This window comes from Piliocolobus tephrosceles, chromosome 5 (assembly GCF_002776525.5).
Source record: "Piliocolobus tephrosceles isolate RC106 chromosome 5, ASM277652v3, whole genome shotgun sequence".
Classification (NCBI taxonomy): Eukaryota; Metazoa; Chordata; class Mammalia; order Primates; family Cercopithecidae; genus Piliocolobus; species Piliocolobus tephrosceles.
In genome coordinates this window covers 12,040,594-12,064,174 of record NC_045438.1, presented here as the reverse complement: position 1 = coordinate 12,064,174, position 23,581 = coordinate 12,040,594, and the positions used below count along the sequence as shown (strand labels likewise).

Below are 23,581 nucleotides of genomic sequence, written 5' to 3'. Positions count from 1 at the left end.
CCAGGCATAGAAGTCTCCTCAAATGTTAGACTAAACATAAAGCAGCACTTCATAGGAGATTTTTCACAAGAAAATATGGCAAAAAACATCTATTGAGGAACCACAACTACAAGGGAACAGTGAGCTTAATAAAGGTGACACAGCTCACATAGCACTCTGGAATATTGGAGTTCTGACCAGCCAGAGAGAAGAGACCTCATTGAAAACCTTGGGCATTCAGTGGAGACCTCAGAAAAGTCAGACTTTATGAGTAGAATTTGTATGTTCCTAGAATAAAGGTGGTTCCAGAAAAACCCTAGCAAAGTTGAAAAGCAAATCTCCAAGCATTAAAATGGTGTCCGAGTCAATTAACTGCCCTCTAGAAGGAAACTCAACCATCTTTACAGGTGAACAACAACAAAGTTAAGTTGCTGAGCTATGCAATATCCACAGTGTGAGTCCTAAATTTATAACTTTACTACACATAAAAAAGCATTTAGTGTGAACCATAACCAGGAAAATAATCAGTCAATAAAAGCAGACCCAGGAATGATAGAAATGATTTAAATGGCATGAGAATTTGGCATATTGGTATGATAACTGCATTTCTGGATTTAAGAAGACATAAATATGGAACGTAACTGATATCATATCCAGGGAAAGTAAAAGGATAAAAGAGTCAAATCAAATTAAAGAACTATTCAAAGATATGTCTTAAATGAAAAACTCACTGGGTGGTCTCCCCATCAGGTGAGTTGTTTCCAGAGAAAGAATTAACTGAAAAATAATCCAATAGAATCTACAGAAATAGCTGCACACACACACACACACACACACACACACACACACACTGGCGCATGTGCACACACAGAGGAATACATAGCAATGCTCAATGTGTTTTACCCTAATAAGAGCTTTTGTGATATATGATTGAAAAACTGACACAACTAAAGAGAGAAATAGACAAGCCCACACTTTGAGTTAGAGATTTCCTTGATTCTCTTTGGGAGTCATATGGTGCATTTCAAAATACTCTTTGGGAAAAGAAGAAATCACTAAGGAATTTAGAAAAGTTTTGAGCTGAGTAAGAATATAACACAGTCTATCCAAACTTAGGAGATGCAGTGAATGTCTTTAGGCTTTTACATAACTTTAGATGTTCTTAGGGAAAAACAGAAACATGTAAAAATCAAGATTTCAAACTGCAATTCTCCAAGTGTAGTCTAGAGAAACCTGAAGACCTTTGAGTACCTTCAGAGATAGTCCATGAGGTTAAAAGACTTTGCTATGTCAAAAGTAAGATGCTATTGATCCTTTTTACTTTCATTTTCCAACAAAAGAAGAGTGGAATTTTCCAGTGGTTACGTAGTATGTAATGGCATCATGTCTCTGATGGCTAAGAAAATGGGTGATTGTTGACTTTGAGTGTTAAAAAATTCTCAGTGTTGGTTTCTCATACAATATTCATCTCGTGTTTTGAAAAAGAAAAGCTCTTTGGAATCCCCTATGAACAAAGACTTTGACAGTTGTTGATCTAAGACCACAGCTTAAATATCTAGATGAAAGAAAGAAAAGAAAGAAAGAAAAGAAAAGAAAGAAAAAAAGAAAGAAAGAAAGGAAGGAAGGAAGGAAGGAAGGAAGGAAGGAAGGAAGGAAGGGAGGAAGGAAGAAAGGAAGGAAGGAAGGAAGAAAGGAAAAAGAAGAAAGAAAAGAAAGAAAGGAAGGAAGGAAAGAAAGAAAAAGAAAGAAAGAAAAGAAAAGAAAAGAAAGAAAGAAAAGAAAGAAAGAAAGAAAGAAAGAAAGAAAGAAAGAAAGAAAGAAAGAAAGAAAGAAAGAAAGAAAGAAAGAAAGAGCCAAGGAAAGCTGATGGAAAGAAGTAGTCCAAACCAATGATATTCAATGAACAAGAAAAGAGACCAACAAGGGAGTAAACCCATGAAACATAAAGTTGATTCTTTGAAAAGATCCATATGATTGACCACAGTCTGGCTAAACAAATGACAGACCAATGAGGGCGTACAACTATTACCACCTGGAGTAACAGGGGAGAGGTGCCATTGGTATAGCATCTTCCAGGTCTGAAAGCTGAAAAGAAGATTTTGAGAACAGCTGTAGGTGAATAAATTCAGGAACATTAATCATGTGGACCAATTCCTGAGGAAGACAACAAATCAGCAAACCAGATGCTGAATAGATTGTGTAGTCCTATAGAGAGACATACAGAGAGGCTGACAGAGAAATATTTGTATGTGCATAAAACAATGTACAAGACACACTTCAAAATCAATCTCAGTTAATCTGGAGGAACGTATTTTGCAGAAGGTGGAAGAAGGGTATTCTGATCCTCTCTTGTACACATTGATGTTTACTCTCAGTTTTCTTACAGAGCACAGACAACTTTGGATGTGTTACAATATGAATGATAATTTGTCTTTGAGATCTTCACAGTTGTTTAGAAGTTGAGGACCATTTGTGCATACTATGAGACCTTTAGTGAAAATGTTTCAAAGTCGCTTTTTTACACTTTGTTACAGCAAAACTTAGATAGTACTGGATGCTTCTGTATCTTCTCCCATCTCTGATGACCTGTATTGTTTTGTAATTTGCAGTGGCCTGACCAGGAACTACTGCAGGAATCCAGATGCTGAGATTTGCCCTTGGTGTTACACCATGGATCCCAGTGTCAGGTGGGAGTACTGCAACCTGACACAATGCCTGGTGACAGAATCAAGTGTCCTTGCAACTCTCACAGTGGTCCCAGATCCAAGCACAGAGGCTTCTTCTGAAGAAGGTAGGAAGTCTGTGGCCATACAACCACACCCTAGGACATAGGGATGAAAAGAGTTGCAAAATCTTAGTGATATAGAAGCCTTCCATACTCGCACAATTCCAAGTAGAATGTGGACTCAGGGTCAGCCACTGGGAAGGAACACTCAGCTCCTTCTCTGGGAGAACCAGAGCTGTGATGTTTAATACCGTGTGAGAGGGTGGTGTCTTTAGGAAGGGTGCAGGCCCTCTAGGGCACTGGACTTACCACTCCCTTTGTTATTCATCAGATCATTTTAGTATCATAGCCAGAAGGATATTCTAACATTTTGCCAAATTTGTGAAGATTTACCAAGCTCATGATAAGCCTTTCCTGATATTTCTTCAAGTAGGCAGTGTTCATTACATCTTCGGCTTTGCAGTTTCAGAAGAATGTGGTTTTTGAGTCTGTCATCCTTGAGGTACCTAATAAGACTTTTCTTAGTTCCATATACTTCTGGGTCCAGGTAGAAGTACATAGCCAACAAATGCTCCATCATTCTGGCCTACCTCCATCTTAGGCAGGTCCTGCACAACTAGGCTTTGATGGGTGGGATCGCTCAGTGTTCTTGCCCCTCCTTCTTATGGAACATGTATCTGTGTTGGTCTTTGAAAAGAAGAGTAGCAGATGTCTACTTTGTTGCAATGCAGAATCCTGGGCCAAAGATATCCCCTCCCTCCAAGGGAATAAAATTTTGTCCAGTACTCCTCTCTGAGAGACAATGTATCTTTGCCTACAAGTCCTAGATGCAGGACTGCTTCCTGCCCCATCTTCAAGAAGCTGAAGGCTTTGGCTCTGGAGGATCAGCAGTCTAGGGAAATGTGTGATGGTTTCATGTTTGCCCCCACATACAGTCAATCACCACCTATAGCCTGCACAACCTGATGCATAGCAGTCTGGTCTCCTGCCTTATTCTCAGGAACACCCAGAAGATGTCTATGCTAAAGAGCATGCACATGAGTGCAGTTTTGACTGATAGGCACTCTGATCTTTCCTTTGGTGCCCATGTTTTAAAGGAAATCTTTCTAAGAGCTCATTAAAGTTCTACAATGCTATGAATCTTTGGGTTTTATTGGTATGTCCATCTACCTGCTAATACAGAAAAGAGCATGGTAGTCTTTCTCAGAGACAATGGTCCTGTTTTAGTCACAGATTTCTTCTCTTGCTTCTGTGTTCTAGAAATTACTTAGCTTGATTTTTCCTCTTTGAATTTCAGCACCAACGGAGCAAAGTCCCGAGGTCCAGGACTGCTACCATGGTGATGGACAGAGTTATCGAGGCTCATTCTCCACCACTGTCACAGGAAGGACATGCCAGTCTTGGTCCTCTATGACACCACACTGGCATCAGAGGACAACAGAATATTATCCAAATGGGTACGTCCTTGAGTTTTCTTCAAAGAGAGACAGCAGCCCCCTTACATTTCTCTTGGAAGGGCCATGCTTCCAACAAACTTCTTATGACAAATTTATCTCAGATCTGGAATATTGGGTAGAATGTCTCAGGCTTCTTTCTTCAGGCACAGTGTCTGAAAGAAGAGAAATGTCAGGCCAGCTCTCTTTTCTCATAGTTGACTGAAGCAGGAAGATATTTGAAGGTGGTGAGGTCTCATGAATAGAAAGCTCAGGAGAACACATGGTCACATGCTTAGAAATAGCACCATTTCACAATGCCCATGGAAATAGCACCATTTCACAATGCTCACTAAAGATCAGTGCAATAGTTCAACCAGGGATTTCTGTCATTCTAATCTCCAAGCCCTGAAGTGAAGGTTGTGTTAGCCATGTTCATCTTAGGCAACAAGTAAAGGACATCTATGTCAACATCCAGATCTTCCTATCACTTTCTCTTCTAACCTGTACAAACACACTGGGTTCTGAGAATAAGGTATCTGAAGAGCTATGTGTTGCCAGCACATGAGGAGCAAAAGTAGGAAGGCAGCTGAGAGTCAGGAAGTATAGAGATTCTGAAGAGTTACACATGCAGGAAGATGGACAGAAACCCAGTTCTGACCATGTCAACGTTTCTGCCATGAAGGACTATCAAATACATGGGAAAAGTGTTTTCACAGATGGGACAACAGACATGATAGGCCTGAGAGAATTGAGAAAGGGAATCAAAGGAGATCAACCATACCATGTCCCTGGCACCCTTCCTGGAGACCCTTGGAGGGCAAGTAGATGGAGCCCAGCTAACCACAACAGTCTTGCTTAACTGAGGAGAGAGACTGGAGTTTGTGATGCCTCAGGCATCTGGCATGTTCTAGGCTGGCTAAGAATGAGAAGGGATTTGTGGAGGAAAGGAGTTCCAAGAATATGCACAGAAGTCTTCTCAAGGCTTTGACTAAATACAAAGCTGTGTATGCACAGGGAGAGTTTTCACAAAGACAGAACAATGAAGAAAAGCTATCAGGGAAAGAACAACTGCAAAGGAACAGTGAGCTCAATGGAGATGCCAGAGCTCACATAACACTGGAAGATATTTGAGTTCTGACCACTCAGAGGAGAGACACCTCAATGAACATCTTGGGCATTCAGTAGAGGTCAAAGAAAGCCATACTTTGGGAGTAAGATCTTCGGATTCCTAGAAATAAGGTGACTCCAGAAACACTCCAGCAACTCTTCTTCCAAACCAGTCTAAAAGGATCCAAATGATTTCTAAGTAAATTAACTGCTTTCCAGAAGAAAGTAAATTCAACCCTCCTTAGAGGTAATACAACAACCCTATTGTATTAGGAATGAATACAAGTTGCTCAGTTATATGACATCCCCAGTGTGCAACTTCCATTTAAAAATTTACTAGACCCAAAATAAGTTTTCACTGTGATCCATAACTGGGAGAAAAATCACTCAACACAAATAGACCCAGAAATAATAGGAATATGGCATTGGCAAGAACATTCAAAGGCACCTCTGAGAACTGTATTTCAGGAAAATGTCAGCAAGAGCTGACCATGAGATAAACGAATGCATAATATCAGAAAAAAAAGAATTGAAGAGCCAAATGGAAGTTTAAAAACACAAAACAAACCTTTTAAAAAAATTATCTGTCTTCTATTATAGTTTCTTTCACATATATAAGCTACTACAATTTCAAAAGTCAATTAATAAATTCTAGATGCCTCAAAAAAAAAAAAAAAAAAAAAACTGAGAAAAGGTATACTGTAATGAGGAATTCACTGGATGGCCTTATCATCATCACTTTAGATATTATGGTAGGAAAAGTGAACGAGAAAATAATTCAATTAAAGTTAGACAAACCACAAGACAGACACAAATACACATACACACAATGACTGAACCAATTAATCAACAGAGCCTGAAGGACATCTAGGAAAACATCCACACATTTAATATATGTGTTAGGCAAGTCACAGAAGGAGAGGAAAAAGATGTTGTGACAGAAATTATACTTGAAGCTGTGATGGCTGACAAATTTCCAAACATACAGAAAATGAGAAACTCAGAGTCATGAAGCTCAATGACTCAGGTATAGATTTTTAAAGAGCAAAACTCTGATTTACTGGGGTACATCATAGTTAAATTGTCTGATGTCAAAGCTAAGAAAAAAAGAAAGTGGGGGTTCCTATGGACAAACATTTTGACAGTTGATCTAAGACCACAACTTAAATATCTAGGCAAGGAAAAGCAAATAAGACCCAAGGAAAGAGGATGGATGGAAATAGTCCAAACCAATGACATTCAGTGAACAAGAAAATAGACCAAAAAGGGAATAAATCCATGAAACAGAAAGTTGGTTCTTTGAAGAGATCCATGTAATTGACCACAGTCTGGCTAAACAGATGACAGACCAAGGAGGGAGTACAACCATCACCATCAGGAGTAACAGGGGAGAGGAGCCATTGCTATACCATACTCCAAGTCTGAAAGCTGACAAGAAGATATTGAGAAAAACTGTATGAGAATAAATTCATGAATATAGATCATGTGGATGGATTCTTTAGGTAAACAACAAATCAGCAAACCAGACGCTGAATAGATTGTGTACTCCTACAGAAAGACACACAGATAGCCAGAGAAATATTTGTATATGCATACAACAGTCTACAAGGCACACTTCAAAATCTCTTAGTTAACCCAAAGGAATGCATTTTGCAGAAGGCGGAAGGAGGGTATTCTGATCCTTTCTTGTACACATTGATGCCCATTGATCAATGGGTATGTCTTTGAGTACGTCTCTCAGTTTTCTTATGGAGTATAGACAACTTTGGATGTGTTACAATAAGAATAATGATCTGTCTTTGAAATGTTCACAGTTGTTTAGAAGTTGAGGACCATTTGTGATTGTTACGGGACCTTTAGGGAGAATATTTCAAAGTTACTTTTTAACACTTTGTTACAACAAAATGTAAAGGATGCCTGGTGCCCTTGTATCTTCTCCCATCTCTGGTGACCTGTATTGTTTTATAATTTGCAGTGGCCTGACCAGGAACTACTGCAGGAATCCAGATGCTGAGATTCGCCCTTGGTGTTATACCATGGATCCCAGTGTCAGATGGGAGTACTGCAACCTGACACAATGTCCAGTGACAGAATCAAGTGTCCTCGCAATGTCCATGGCTGTTTCTGAACAAGGTAAGAAGACTCTGGCCAGACAACCACACCCTTGGACATTGGGATGAAAAGAGTTGCAAAATCTTAGTGATACAGAAGCCTTCCATGCTGCACGAGAATTTGAATGTGGACTCAGGGTCAGCCAATGGGAAGGAAGCCTCAGCGCCTTCTCTGGGGGAACCAGAGCTGTGATTTTTGGCACTCCGTGACAGGGTGGTGTCTTTAGGAAGTGTGCAGACCTTCTAGGGCACTGAACTTACCACTCCCCTGGTTATTCAACAGATCATTTCAGTGTCCTAGTGAAAATGAATATGCTAACATCCTGCCAAATTTGTGATGATTCACCAAGCTCATCATGAGCCTTTCCTGGTATTTCTTCAAGTAGGCAGTATTTATTGCAAACTTCAGCTTTGCAATTTCAGAGGAATGTGGTTTTTGAGTCTGTCAACCTTGAGAAACCTAATATGAACATACTTAGTTCCATATCCTCCTGGGTCTAGGTAGCAGCACATAGCCAGCAAATGCTCCGTCTCCCTGTCTGCCTTCATCTTAGGCAGGCGCTGCACATCTAGGCTTTGATGGAAGGGATCTCTTAGTGTTCTTGCCCCTCCTTCTCATGGAACACGTATCTATGTTGCTCTTTGTGAAGAAGAGTAGTGGATGTCTACTTTGATGCCCAGTCTACAATCTGGGCCCAAGATTTCCTGCCTTCCCTCCAAGGGAATAAAATTTTGGCCATTACCCCTCTCTGAGAGACAATGTGTCTTTGCCTACAAGTCCTAGATGCAGGACTGCTTCCTGCCTCATGTTCCAGCAGCTGAAGGCTTTGGCTTTGGAGGATCAGTGGTCTGGGTAAATGTGTGATGCTTTCATGTCTGCCCCCACTGACAATCACCACCTACAAGCTACACAGCCCGATGCGTGGCAGTCTGGTCTCCTGCCTTGTTCTCAGGAACACCCCGAAGAGATCTTTGCCAAAGAACATGCACGTGGGTGCAATTTTGACTGACAGGCACTCTGATCTGTCCTTTGGTGCCCAGGTTTTAAAGAAAATCTTTCTAAAAACTCATTGAAGTTCCAGAATGCTATGGATCTTTGAGTTTTGTTATTGGCTTGTCCATCTGCCTCCTAATATAGAACAGAGCATGGTCGTCATTTTCAGAGATGACTGTCCTGTTTCTGTCATAGATTTTTTTCTCATGCTTCTGTGTCCTGGAAATTACTCAGCTTGATTTCTCCTCTTTGAATTTCAGCACCAACGCAGCAAAGTCCCGGGGTCCAGGACTGCTACCATGGTGATGGACAGAGTTATCGAGGTTCAGTCTCCACCACTGTCACAGGAAGGACATGTCAGTCTTGGTCCTCTATGACACCACACTGGCATCAGAGGACCACAGAATACTACCCAAATGGGTACGTCTTTGAGTTTTCTCTGAAGAGAAACAGCCGCCCACTTAAATTTCTCCTGGAAGAGACATGCTTCCAGCTAACTTCTTATGAACAAATTTCTCTGAGACCCAGAATGTTGGATGGAATGTCTCAGGCTTCTTGCTTTGGGCATAGGGTCTGAGAGGAGAGAAATGTCAGGCCAGTTCTTTTTTCTCATAGTTGACAGAAGCAGGAGGATACTTGGAGGTGGTGAGGTCTCATGAATAGAAAGCTCAGGAGAACACATGATCATGTGCTTAGAAATAGCACCATTCTACAATGCCCACTAAAGACCAGTGCAATAGTTCAACCAGGGAATTCTGTCATTCTATTCTCCAAGCCCTGGAGTGGAGGTTGTGTTTGCCATGTTTGTCTTGGGTAACAAGTAAAGGACATCTATATTGACATTGAGATCTTCCAATCACTTTCTCCTCGAACCTGTACAAACACACTGGGTTGTGAGAACAAGGTGTCTGAAAATCTATGTTGCCAGCACATGAGGAGCAAATGTAGGACGGCAGCTGAGAGTCAGGAAGTGTAGAGATGCTGAAGAGTTACACATTCAGGAAGATGGACAGAAACCCAGATCTGGCTATGCCAGCCTTTCCTCCATGAAGGACTATCAAATATGTGAGAAAACTGTTTTCACAGGTTGGACAACAGATATGGTAGGCTTGAGAGAACTGAGAAAGGGAATCAAAGGAGATCAACCCCATCACCTGTCTTCCTTCCTGGACACAGTGTTGGATTGCAGGACAAGCAGATGGAGCCCAGTTGACCACAGTAGTCTTGTTTAACTGAGGAGAGAGACTGGAGTCTGTGATGCCTCAGGCAGCTGATATGTTCTAGGCTGGCTAAGAATGAGAAGGGGTTGTGGTGGAAAGGAGCTCCGGGAATACACACAGAAGTCTCCTCAAGTCTTTGGCTAAACACAAAGTTGCATATGCACAGGGAGAGTTTCCACAAAGAAAGAACAATAAAGAAAAGCTACTTGGGAAAGAACAACTGCAGGGGAACAGTGAGCTCAATGGAGATGACAGAGCTCACATAGCACTGGGGGATGTTTGAATTCTGACTACTCAGAGTACTACATTTTGGGCTTTCAGTAGAGACCAAAGAAAGCTGTACCTTGGGATTGGGATCATCTTATTCCTAGAATCAAGGTGACTCCAGAATCAAGGTGACTCCAGAAACACTCCAGCAATCCTTCTTTCAAGCCAGTCTAAAAGGTGACTTCTTCCAAGCCAGTCTAAAAGGATCCAAATGATCTCCAAGTAAATTAACTGCATTCCACAAGACAAAAACTCAACCCCTGCTTAGAGGCAAGGGACAAATACAAGTTGCTCAGTTATATGGCATTCCCATTGCATGCCTTCTATTTAAAAATTTAATAGAAACACAAGAAGCTTTCACTATGATACATAACTGGGAGAAAAATCACTCACCACAAACAGGCCCAGAAATGATAGAATTAATGACATTGGTGAGAACATTTAAAATGCACCTCTGAGAACTATGTTTCTGGAAAATGTCAGCAAAAGCTGACCATGAGAGAAACAAAAGCAGAATAGCAAGAGAAAAGAAAAGAATTGAAAAGCCAAATGAAAATTAAAGAACTGAGAAAAGGTACACGTCTAATGAAGAACTCACTGGATGACCTTATCGTCACTTTAGATATTACGGTAGGAAAGGTGACCTTGAAAATAATTCAATAGGAGCTACACAGACCACAGAACTGACAGGCAGACCAACAGACAGGCACACAAACACACACAGACACACACACACACACACAGACTGAACCCATTAATCAACAGAGCCTCAAGGGCATCTAGGAAAAATCCACACATTTAATATATGTTTTAGGCAAGTCACAGAAGGAGAAGAAAAATATATTGTGACAGAAATTATACTTGAAGTGATGATAGCTCACAACATGCCAAATATCCAGAAAACAAGAAACTCATAGTCAAGAAGCTAAATGACTCAGATATAGAATTTTAAAGAGCAAAACTCTATGATTTACTGGGATACATCATAGTTAAATCGCCCCAATTCAAAGCTAAGAAGAAAAAAGCTGGGTTCCTATGAACAAAAGCTTTGACAGCTGTTGATCTAAGACCACAGCTTAATAAGACCCAGCTTACATATCTAGGCAAGGGAAAGCAAATAAGACACAAGAAAAGTGGATGGAAGGAAATAGTCCAAACCAATGACATTCAGTGGACAAGAAAATAGACGAACAAAGGAGTAAATCCATGAAATAGAAAGTTAGGTTCTTTGAAAAGATCCATATGATCAAAGTCTGGCTAAACAGATGACAGACCAAGGAGGGAGCATATCCATCACCATCAGGAGTAACAGGAGAGAGGCACCATTGCTTAGCATCCTCCAGGTCTGAAAGCTGAGAAGTAGATATTGAGACCAACTGTATGTAAATAAATTCAGGAATTTAGATCATGTGGATGGATTCCTTTGGTAAACAACAAATCAGCAAATCAAACACTGAATAGATCATGCAGTTTTATAGAGAGACATACAGAAAGCCTGACAGAGAAACATTTGTATGTGCATAAAACAATCTACAAGACACACTTCAAAATCCCTCTTGGTTAATCCAGAGGAATGTATTTGGCTGAAGGTGGAAGGAGGGTATTCTGATCCTTTCTTTTACACATTGATGTTTTCTCTCAGTTTTCTTATAAACTTTGAATGTGTTACAATAAGAATAATAATCTGTCTTTGAAATGTTCACAGTTGTTTAGAAGTTGAGGACCATTTGTGAGTGTTTTGGGACTTTTAGTGAGAATATTTCAAATTCGCTTAACACTTTGTTACAACAAAACATAAAGGGTGCCAGGTGGCGTTGTTTCTTCTCTAATCTCTGGTGACCTGTATTGTTTTGGAATTTGCAGTGGCCTGACCAAGAACTACTGCAGGAATCCAGATGCTGAGATTCGCCCTTGGTGTTATACCATGGATCCCAGTGTCAGATGGGAGTACTGCAACCTGACACAATGTCTGGTGATGGAATCAAGTGTCCTCGCAACTCCCCCAGTGGTCCCAGTTCCAAGCACAGAGGTTCCTTCTGAAGAAGGTAAGAAGTCTGCAATCAGACAACCATACCCTCAGACATTGGGATAAAAAGAGTCGCAAAATCTTTGAGATGCAGAAGCCGTCCGTGCTGTACGGGAAGTCGAAGGTGAAGTCATGGACAGCCAATGGGTAGAAGCTTCAGTGCCTTCTCTGGGGGAACCAGAGCTGTGATGTTGAGTGCCATGTGAGGGATGGTGTCTTTAAAAGGGGTATAGACCCTCTAGGACACTGGACTTACCACTCCCCTGTTATCAAATGAATCATATTACTGTCCCAGCCAAGATGGATATTCTAACATCCTGCCAAATTTGTGATGATTTACCAAGCTCCTAAGCCTGTCCAGCCCTTTCTTCAAATAGGCAGTGTTTATTGCAGTCTTCAGCTTTACCATTTTGGAGGAATGCCATTTTTGAGGCTGTTGTTCTTGAGAAACTTAACATGACTTCATTAGATCCGTATTGTCCTGAGTCTTTGAAGCAATACATAGCCACCGAATTCTTTATCTCCTAAGCCTACCTTCATCTTGGACAGGCTGTGCACACCTAGGATTTGAGGGAAGGGATTTTTCAGTGTTCTCATCCCTCTTCCTCATGGAACATGTATCTCCATTGTTTTTTGATAAGAAGAGTAGTGGATGTCAGCTTTGTTGATCCTGGGCCCAAGATTCTCTGTCTCCCCTCCTAGGCTATAAAATTTTGGCCTGTACTCCTGCTCCCTGAGAGGCAATGTGTGTTTACCTGCAGGTCCTAGATGCAAGATCTTTTTCTGCCTCATACCCCAGAATCTGAAGGCTTTTGCTTTGGAGGAGCAGTGGTCTAGGAAAATGTGCAAAGATTGACCCACCAGTGACAGTCAATCACCACCTACAGCCTGCACAGCCTGATGCATGGCACCCTGATTTCCTGCCTTGTTCTCATGAACACCCAGAAGAGGTGTAAGCAAAAGACCATCACATGAGTGTAATTTTGAAGTATAGGCACTCTGATCTGTTTTTTGTTTGCTCCTTTTTTAGTTTTCCAGGGTTGAATTGAAATATTTATGACTACTTATTAAATTTATAGAATCCTATGAGTCGCGCCTGGCCGACTCATAGGATTCTATAAATTTAATAAGTAGTCATAAATCCCAGCACTTTGGGAGGCTGAGACGGGTGGATCACAAGGTCAGGAGATCGAGACCATCCTGGCTAACACGGTGAAACCCCGCCTCTGCTAAAAAATACAAAAAAACTAGCCGGGCGAGGTGGTGGGTGCCTGTAGTCCCAGCTACTCGGGAGGCTGAGGCAGGAGAATGGCATAAACCCGGGAGGCGGAGCTTGCAGTGAACTGAGATCCGGCCACTGCACTCCAGCCTGGGTGACAGAGCGAGACTCCGTCTCAAAAAAAAAATTTTGAAAAAAGAATCCTATGAGTCTATTTATATTCTTTATTCTACATTTCAATTTGCATGCTACTATAGAAGAGTGTAAATTGTTAATCCTCAGATTATTCCACCTTGTGTGTCATAATTTTTTTTCACATGTTTCTCTTTTCTAGGCAATGCTGAGCTTGATTTTCTCTTTTAATTTCAGCACCAACTGAAAACAGCCCTGGGGTCCAGGACTGCTACCAAGGTGATGGACAGAGTTATCGAGGCACATTCTCCACCACTATCACAGGAAGAACATGTCAGTCTTGGTTGTCTATGACACCACATTGGCATCGGAGGATCCCATTATGCTATCCAAATGCGTATGTCTATCATGTTAGCCATAAAAGGAACAATAGTCAACTAAAATTTCTCTTAGCTGGCCCATGCTACAAACTCACTTCCTAGGTCCCAATTTCTCATAGACTCAGAGTTTGTAGCAAAATGTCTCAGGAACCTTCCTTTTGAGCAAAGAGTCTGAATGAAGAGAAATTTTAGGATTGCTATATTTCATAACAGTTTGATGGAAGCAGCAGGATATATGGAGGTGGTGAAGTCTCATTAATGTAAAGCTAAGGAGATCAAATGACCAAATGCTTAGACACAGTATCATTCCACAATGCCCACTAAATATCCATGCAGTCTTTCAACCATGCAATTCTATCATTCTATCCTCCATTCCCTGAAGTGAAGTTTGTGTTTGCCATTTTTGACATGGATCAGAAGTAACAAATTCAGGCTGTGTGCAATGGTTTAGGTCTGTAATCCTAGCACTTTGGGAGGCCAAGGTGGGCAGATCACCAGAGATCAGGAGTTCGAGACCAGCCTGGCCAACATGGCAAAACCCCATCTCTACCAAAAATACAAAAATTAGCCGGTCATAGCGGTGGGTACCTACAATTCCAGCTACTTGGGAGGCTGAGGCAGGAGAATCACTTGAGCCTGGGATTCAGACTTTGCTGTGAGCCGAGAGCATGCCACTGCACTCCAACCTGGGTGACAGAGCAAGACTCAATCTTAAAAAAAAAAAAAAGAAGAAGAAGAAGAAGAAGAAGAAGAAGTAATTAGTGCATATATTTATATATGAGTACTAACCTGTATGAACACACTGGGTTCTAAGCACCAGTTTTCTGAAGGGATATGGGTTGCCAGGAAGAGTAAAAGCAGGAATGCAGATGAAAGTCAGAAAGTAAACAGTTGTGGTGATTAAAATGGGCAGGTACATGGACAAAAAATGCATGTCTGACAAGAACTGGCCTCTTGCCATAAGTCAGTATGAACAATATGGAAAAACTGTTTGCACATGTTGGACAGCAGACAGTATAACCTGAGATAATTTAGAAAGGAAAACAAATAAGATCAACCCCATAATTACTCTTCCTACACTTAAGGGCAAAGAGTTTTAACCAAACCATTCCACAGCAGTCTTGCTAAACTGGGAAGAGAGACTGGAGTTTTGGTAACTAATAAAACTGATATTTTCTAGGTTAGGTAATAATGAGAAAGTATTTGTGGAGAAAAGGAGCTCCAGGAATACACACAGAAGTCTCCTCAAGTCTCTGCTAAATAGAAAGCTGTGTATGCACAGAAAGATGTTCCAGAGAGAAAGGAGAATAAAGAGCAGCTACTGGGGAAAGAACAACTGCAGGGGAACAGTGAACTCAATGAAGATGCCAGAGCTCACGCAGCCCTGGGAGGTATTTGAGCTCTGACCAGCCTGAGGAGAGACACCTCATTGAACATCTTGGGCATTCAGCAGAGACCCCAAAAAAGCCATACTTCAGGAGTAGAATTAATGCATTCCTAGAATAAAGTCTACTCTGGAAACACCCTAGAAAAGCTTAGAAACCAAGTCTAAAAAGATCCAAGTGATCTCCAAGTAAATTAATTGCCCGTCAGAAGAAAACATAACCTCTTCAGAGGTAAACAACATTAAATCGCTCAATTATATGGTATCCACAATGTGTTACATACGTTTAAAAATTTGCTGAACATACAAAAAGCATTTAGTGTTATCCATAACCAGGAGAAAAATCAGTCGATACAAACAGACCCCAAAATGATAAAAATAACAGAATTGGCAAGGAGATTTAAAATGTATGTATCAGAATTGTGTTCAAGGATTTAAAGAAAGCATGAACAAGAAATAAATAAATGGATAATATCAACAGAAAGAAAAATTGTAAAAGGACCAAATGGAAGTCAAGAACTAAAAAAAGAGACATCTCTTTAATGAGAAAATCACTAGGTGGCCTTATAATCGTACTAGATAGTACAGATGATAAAGCTAACTAGAAAATATTAGGGTGGTACAAACCACAGCACACTCATACAGAGCCTGAGCAGATAAATTAGCAGAGCCTCAAGGACATTTATGAAAATATCAAAATATTTAATATATGTTTAAAGCAAGTCACAGAGGAGGGGAAAGAGATGTTGGAACAGAAAAAATACTTGAAACAGTGATGGCTGATGACTTTCTAAATACAGAAAATATGATAAACTCACATAGTCAAGAAGCTCAATGGATCAGATATAGGATTTTAAAAAGTAAAACTGTATGATTTAGTTGGACACATCATAATTAAATTGTCCATAATCAAAGATAGAAAGTAAAATCTTATTTGAAGCCTGAGGGAAAAAGCATACCTTTACATAGAGTAACAGTGACACAAATGACTGATGCCTTCTCATCAGAAACAACACAAATCAGAAACAATAGAATAACAGCTTTAGAGTGGTAAGAAGAAAAAAAGACCAAATCAGAAACAACAAAATATCACATTTAGCGTAGTAAGAAGGAAAACAAGATCATATCAGAAACAACGAAATAACACCTGTAGAGTGGTAAGAAGAAGAAAAGATCGGGTCAGAAACAATGAAATAACACACTAAGAAGAAAAAAAAAGATCAAGTCAGAAACAATGGAATAACACCTTTAGAGTGATAAGAAGGAAAAAAAAAACAGCAAACTTAAACGCTGTGCACAGCAAACAATTCCATTGAAAATGAATGTTATGTAAGTACATATTCTGTCATCCTAAAAACAAAGAGCAAATAAAAGAATGTTTCATCAGCAGGATTGTGTAACAAAAGATGTGAAAGAATGCTATGTAAGTAGAAGAAAAATAATATGAGGATTCTGAGAGGTTGGAGCAACGTTCTTAGGTGGCATAAGGGGGAATGCATTCTCCAAGATTCCCCCAGCCTAGGGTCTTCACCTGTTGTGCCTCTTACTGCATTGTTTTCTGACTCCTCCATAGCCACTTGGCCCCTTCAGATCCCATAGTCTACCTAGCCGTCTCCCTTTATGCCTTGGGTCCCGCTGTTCTTTCAACTCATCACCCATTCCTTCAGTCCCAGAGTGGCTGCAGCCAGCAGAGGATGGACTGAGAGCAGGAGAGGAGGTCCTGCCCATGAACCAATCCTAGAGAAGCAACATCCTGCCTGGGAGCTAGTTTTCCAGGGAAGCTTTTATAAGTTTTGTAGAGCCAAACCTCCTTGCTCTGCCAGATACAGTATTTATAGTAATACTATTTTCATGATTATTTTATATTGCAAATGTAGAGCATTTATGCTACACTATGACTAGAGTAAGGGGGCTTGCATGGGATATATATAATCTTGGATGTCCTTTCTTCCTTGGGGAAACGTATTTGAGTTCAAACTTACCTATTACTATATAGTCCTATAGAGAGAGATACAAAGAGCTAGACAGACAGAGATACCTTTGTATGTGCATTAAAAAAATCTAAGATATATACTTCGAAATCTATGTCATTTATTCTGGAGGAAAGTATTTGGCAGAAGGTGAAAGGAGGATATTCTGATCCTTTCTTGTACAGACATGTATTATCTCAGTTTTTATAGAGAGCATATACTACTTTTGAGGTTTTAAAATAAAAATTATCATCCGTGATGTGTCCACACTTGTTGATAAGTTGAAGTTGAAGACCATTTCTGCTTATGGCAATATTATTGTATGTATAATGGGAATATTTCAAAGGTACTTGTTAACGCTTTGTTACAGCAAAATATAGAGGGGGCTAAGTGCTCTTGAATCTTCTCCCATCTCTGGTGACCTGTATTGTTTTGAAATTTGCAGTGGCCTGACCAGGAACTACTGCAGAAATCCAGATGCTGAGATTCGCCCTTGGTGTTACACCATGGATCCCAGTGTCAGGTGGGAGTACTGCAACTTGACACAATGTCCAGTGACAGAATCAAGTGTCCTCACAACTCCCACGGTGGTCCCGGTTCCAAGCACAGAGGCTCCTTCTGAACAAGGTAAGATGTTTGTGATTAGACATCTATACACTAGGATGAAAAGCCATGGAAAATCTTACTGATGCAGAAGCCTTCAGTGGTACACTGGAGGGTTGGTTGAGGGTCTGCTCTGTGGAAGAAAGCCTCAGCGCCCTCTCTGGGGGATCCAGAGCTGTGATTTTTGGCACCCCATGAGGAGGCAGTGTCTTTAGGAAGGGCACGGTGTCTTTGGAAGCGCACAGACACTCCAGGGCACTGTACTTACCACTCCCCTGGTTATTAAGTGGGTCATTTCAGTGTCCTAGCCAAAATGGATATTCTAACAACCTGCCAAATATGTGAAGATTTCCAAGCCAATAAGCCTTTCCAGTGATTTCAGATAGACCTTTTTCACTGCAATCCATAGTTTGCAGTCTTTAAGAATGTGGCCTTTGAGTATGATATTCTAGAGAAACCTAAGGAAACTGCATTCTTTTTAATTGTCCTGGGGCTACACAGCAGGAGGTAACCAACGAATGCTCTCTCTCCCTGACCTACCTCAGTCTTTCACAGCTCTGTTCACATGGCTTTGAAGTTAGAAATTTCTAGGTGTTCTTGCCTCTTCTTCTCATGAAACTTGCATCAGCAGTGAGTCTACAGAAGACGAGGAAGAGAATTCTGCTTTGTTGCAATTCAGGATTCTGGGTACCAGAAGACTCCCTATCTCTCCTCCAAGGGAGTAAGTTGTTTGTCTCTAACCCTCCGTGAGAAACAATGAGTCTTTGCCTGCACTCCTAAATGCAGGATGATTTCCTGCCCAAATTTTCTGAAGGTTAAGGCTTTTGCCTTGGTATGAGCAACGGTCTAAGGAAATGTGGAAGGGTCTCATGTCTGCTCCTGACTGACCACCAGTCACCTCCTACAGCCTCCACCAAGGAATGCGTTGCATTCTGGTCTTCTGCCCTGTGGTTCTCATGAAAACCCAGTGGAGATTCATAGGATGGAGCTGCACATGAATGTAATTTCCAGTGTCCAGCATTTTGCTCTGTTCTTTATCTTTAGATTTAAAAATAATGTTTCTTTGAACTTATTAAAATTCTAGAAACCTATGACTCTATTGAGTCTTTTCACATCCTTTTGCTACTAGTAGAAAAAAGAATAGTAATAATTTTCAGAGGCTACTGTCCAGTTTGTGACATAAATTGTCTCCCATGTTTCTCTGCTCATGCAATTACTATGATTTCTTTTATTTTAATTTCAGCACCACCTGAGAAAAGCCCTGTGGTCCAGGATTGCTACCATGGTGATGGACAGAGTTATCGAGGCACATCCTCCACCACTGTCACAGGGAGGAACTGTCAATCTTGGTCATCTATGATACCACATTGGCATCAGAGGACCCCAGAAAACTACCCAAATGCGTATGTATTTGATTAAAACCGTAAGAGGAGCAACAGCCAACTCAAATGTTGGTTAGAAGAGCCATGCTTTAAGTTCACTTCCTAGGGACAAATTTCTCTTAGACTCACATTTTGGCAAAATGTCTTAGGACTTTTGCTTTTGAGCAAAGAGTCTAAGAGAAGAGAAATTTTAGGCCTGGTATATTTCTTAATAGTTTTATGGAAGGAGCAGAATATACGGAGATGGTGAAGTCACATTCATGTAAAGCTCAGAAGATCAAATGACCAAATGGTTAAATACAGTACCATTCCACAATGCCCACTAAAAATCAATGTCATCTTTCACCCATGCAATTTTGTCATTCTAAACTTCAATTCCCGAAGGTTTGTTTGCCATTTTTGTCACGGGTAATAAGTAAAAAACAAATTAAGACATATAGATATATACACACACACATCTGAATATTTATATATAGTCTGAATATTTATATACTTATATATAAATTTTATATTTAAATTTTTGTATAACCATTCACTCCCCTGAAAAAAGGGCTGAAGCCAGGGAGCTAAGTGGTCTTACTCAGTGGATCCTACCCCCATGAAGCCCAGCAAACTAAGCTCCACTGGCTTGAAATTCTTGCTGCCAGCACAGCAGTCTGAAGTTGACCTGGGACACTCAAGCTTGGTGGGAGGAGGGGTCTCCACCATTACTGGGGTTTGAATAGGAGGTTTTCCCTTCACAGTGTGAGCAAAGCCGCTAGGAAGTTTGAGCTGGGCAGAGTGCACTGCAGCTTGGCAAAGCCACTGTAGCAAGACTGCCTCTTTAGATTCCTCCTCTCTGGGCAGGGCATCTCTGAAAGAAAGGCAGCAGCCCCAGTCAGAAGCTTATAGACAAAGCTCCTATCTCCCTGGGACAGCAACTGGAGGAAGGGTTGGCTGTGGATGCAGCTTCAGCAGACTTAAAGTTTCCTGCCTGCCAGCTCTGAAAAGAGCAGTGGATCTCCCAGCACAGCACTAGAGCTCTGATAAGGGACAGGGTACCTCCTCAAGTGGGTCCCAGCTTCAGAAGGTAATAGCAAGCTCCTCTGAGCTAAAGGAGCATGTTCTAACACAATGCAAGGAAGCTAAGAACCTTGAAGAAAGATTAGAAGGATTGCCAACTAGAGTAAGCAGTTTAGAGAAGAACATAAATGACCTTTTGGAGCTGAAAAACACAGCACAAAAACTTCATGACACATACACAAGTATCAATAGCAAAATCAATCAAGTGGGAGAAAGGATATCAGAGATTGAAGATCAAGTTAATGAAGTAAAGCGTGAAGACAAGATTAGAGAATAAAGAATGAGAAGGAATGAGCAAATCCTCCAAGAAATACAGGACTATGTGAAAAGACTGAACCTACCTTTGATTGCAGTACCTGAAAGTGATGAGGAGAATGGAACCAAGTTGGAAAACACTCTTCAGGATATTATCCGGGGGAACTTCCCTAACCTAGCAAGACAGGCCAACATTCAAATTCAGGAAATACAGAAAACGCCAGAAGAAGAGCAACCTCAAGACACACAATCGTCAGATTCACCAAGGTTGAAATGAAGGAAAAAGATGTTAAGGGCAGCCAGAGAGAAAGTTTTGGTTACCCACAAAGGGAACCCAATCAGACTAACAGTGGATCTTCCTGCAGAAACCCTACAAGCTAGAAGAGAGTGATGGGGGGCGGGCAATATTCAACATCCTTTTTTTGTTATTATTATACTTGTAGTTCTAGGGTACATGTGCACAAGATGCAGGTTTGTTACAAATGTATACATGTGCCATGTTGGTGTGCTGCAATCATTAACTCGTCATTTACATTAGGTATATCTCCTAATGCTATCCGTCCCCCCTCCTCCCACCCCATGACAGGCCCTGGTGTGTGATATTCCCCACTCTGTGTTCAAGTGTTCTCATTGTTAAATTCCCACCTATGAGTGAGAACATGCAGTGTTTGGTTTTCTGTCCTTGTGATAGTTTACTCAGAATGATGGTTTCCAGCTTCATACATGTCCCTACAAAGGACATGAACTCATCCTATTTTATGGCTGCATAGTATTCCATGGTGTATATGTGCCACATTTTCTTAATCCAGTCTACCATTGATGGACATTTAGGTTGGTTCCAAGTCTTTGCTATTGTGAATAGTGCTGCAATAAACATTCATGTGCATGTGCCTTTATAGCAGCATGATTTATGTATATAAATACATATATACCCAGTAATGGGATGGCTGGGTCAAATGGTATTTCTAGTTCTATATCCTTGAGGAATCGCCACACTGTCTTCCACAATGGTTGAACTAGTTTACAGTCCCACCAACAGTGTGAAAGTGTTCCTATTTCTCCACATCCTCTCCAGCACCTGTTGTTTTCTGGCTTTTTAATGATCACCATTGTTAGACCAATGGAACAGAACACCCTTTCCACATTGATTTTGTGTTCTGAGACTTTGCTGAAGTTGCTTCTCAGCTTAAGATTTTGGGCTGAGACAATGGGGTTTTCTAAATATACAGTCATGTCATCTGCAGAGACAATTTGACTTCCTCTTTCCTAATTGAATACCTTTTATTTCTTTCTCCTGCCTGATTGCCCTGGCCAGAACTTCAAATACTATGTTGAATAGGAGTGGTGAGAGAAGGCATCCCTGTCTCATGCCAATTTTCAAAGGGAACGCTTCCAGTTTTGGCCCATTCAGTATGATATTGGCGGTGGGTTTGTCATAAATAGCTCTTATTATTTTGAGATATGTCCCATCAATACCTAGTTTATTGAGAGTTTTTAGCATGGAGGGCTGCTGAATTTTGTTGAAGGCCTTTGCTACATCTATTGAGATAATCATGTTGTTTTTGTCTTTGGTTCTGTTTATATGATAAATTACATTTATTGATTTGCGTATGTTGAACCAGCCTTGCATCCCAGGGATGAAGCCAACTTGAACATGGAGGGTAAGCTTTTTGATGTGCTGCTGGATTCAGTTTGCCAGTATTTTATTGAGAATTTTCGTATTGATGTTCATCAGAGATACTGGTCTAAAATTCTCTTTTTTTGTTGGGTATATGCCAGGCTTTGGTATCAGGATGATGCTGGCCTCATAAAATGAATTTGGGAGGATTCCCTCTTTTTCTATTGATTGGAATAGTTTCAGAAGAATTGGTACCACCTCCTCTTTGTACCTCTAGTAGAATTCAGCTGTGAATCTTTCTGGTCCTGGACTTTTTATGGTTGGTAGGCTCTTAATTATTGCCTCAATTTCAGAGCCTGTGGGAGGGTGTATGTGTCCAGGAATGTATCCATTTCTTCTAGATTTTCTAGTTTATTTGCATGGAGGTGTTTATAGTATTCTCTGGTGGTAGTTTGTATTTCTGTGGGATCAGTGGTGATATCCCCTTTATCATTTTTATTGCATCTATTTGATTCTTTTCTCTTTTCTTCTTTATTAGTCTTGCTAGTGATCTGTCAATTTTGTTGATCTTTTAAAAACATCAGCTCCTGGATTAATTGATTTTTTGAAGGGCTTTTTATGTCTCTATCTCCTTCAGTTTTGCTCTGATCTTAGTTATTTCTTGCCTTCTGTTAGCTTTTGAATGTGTTTGCTCTTGCTTCTCTAGTTCTAATTGTGATATTAGGGTGTCAATTTTAGATCTTTCCTGCTTTCTCTTGTGGGCATTTGGTGCTATAAATTTCTCTCTACACACTGCTTTAAATGTGTCCAAGAGATTCTGGTATGTTGTGTCTTTGTTCTCATTGGTTTCAAAAAACATCTTTATTTCTGTCTTCATTTTGTTATGTACCCAGTAGATATTCAGAAGCAGCTTGTTCAGTTTCCATGCATTTGAGCAGTTTTGAGTGAGTTTATTAATCCTGAGTTCTAGTTTGATTGCACTTTGGTCTGAGAGACAGTTTGTTATAATTTCTGTTCTTTTACATTTGCTGAGGAATGCTTTATTTCCAACTAAGTGGTCAATTTTGGAATAAGTGTGATGTGGTGCTGAGAAGAATGTATATTCCATTGATTTGGGGTAGAGAGTTCTGTAGATGTCTATTAGGTCTGCTTGGTGCAGAACTGTGTTCAATTCCTGGATATCCTTGTTAACTTTCTGTCTCATTGATCTGTCTAATGTTGACAGTGGGGTGTTAAAGTCTCCCATTATTATTGTGTGGGAGTCTAAGTCTCTTTGTAGGTCTCTTAGGACTTGCTTTATGAATCCGAGTGCTCCTGTATTGGGTGTATATATATTTAGGATAGTTAGCTCTTCTTGTTGAATTGATCCCTTTACCATTATCTAATGGTCTTCTTTGTCTCTTTTGATCTTTATTGGTTTAAAGTGTTTTATCAGAGAATAGGATTGTGACCCCTGCATTTTTTTTTTGTTTGTTTTCCATTTGCTTGGTAGAACTTCCTCCATCCCTTTATTTTGAACCTATGTGTGTCTCTACACCTGAGACGGGTCTCCTGAATACAGCACAGTGATGAGTCTTGACTCTTTATCCAATTTGCCAGTCTGTGTCTTTTAATTGGAGCATTTAGCCCGTTTACATTTAAGGTTAATATTGTTATATGTGAATTAGATTCTGTCATTATGATGTTAGCTGGTTATTTTGCTCGTTAGTTG

At 40.5% G+C, this 23,581-nt stretch overlaps 1 protein-coding gene across 1 annotated transcript in view; it reads left to right on the top strand.

Annotated features, from left to right (window-relative positions):
* The window catches only part of LOC111547273 (apolipoprotein(a)), a 109,330-nt gene that overhangs the window by 49,287 nt on the left and 36,462 nt on the right, over window positions 1-23,581 (top strand). The window contains exons 12-19 of the mRNA XM_031935526.1: window positions 2,589-2,770; window positions 4,002-4,161; window positions 7,223-7,380; window positions 8,613-8,772; window positions 11,703-11,884; window positions 13,454-13,613; window positions 17,396-17,577; window positions 18,797-18,956. Of these exons, the coding sequence (XP_031791386.1) occupies window positions 2,589-2,770; window positions 4,002-4,161; window positions 7,223-7,380; window positions 8,613-8,772; window positions 11,703-11,884; window positions 13,454-13,613; window positions 17,396-17,577; window positions 18,797-18,956 (1,344 nt within the window). The remainder of the gene's footprint in view (window positions 1-2,588; window positions 2,771-4,001; window positions 4,162-7,222; window positions 7,381-8,612; window positions 8,773-11,702; window positions 11,885-13,453; window positions 13,614-17,395; window positions 17,578-18,796; window positions 18,957-23,581) is intronic.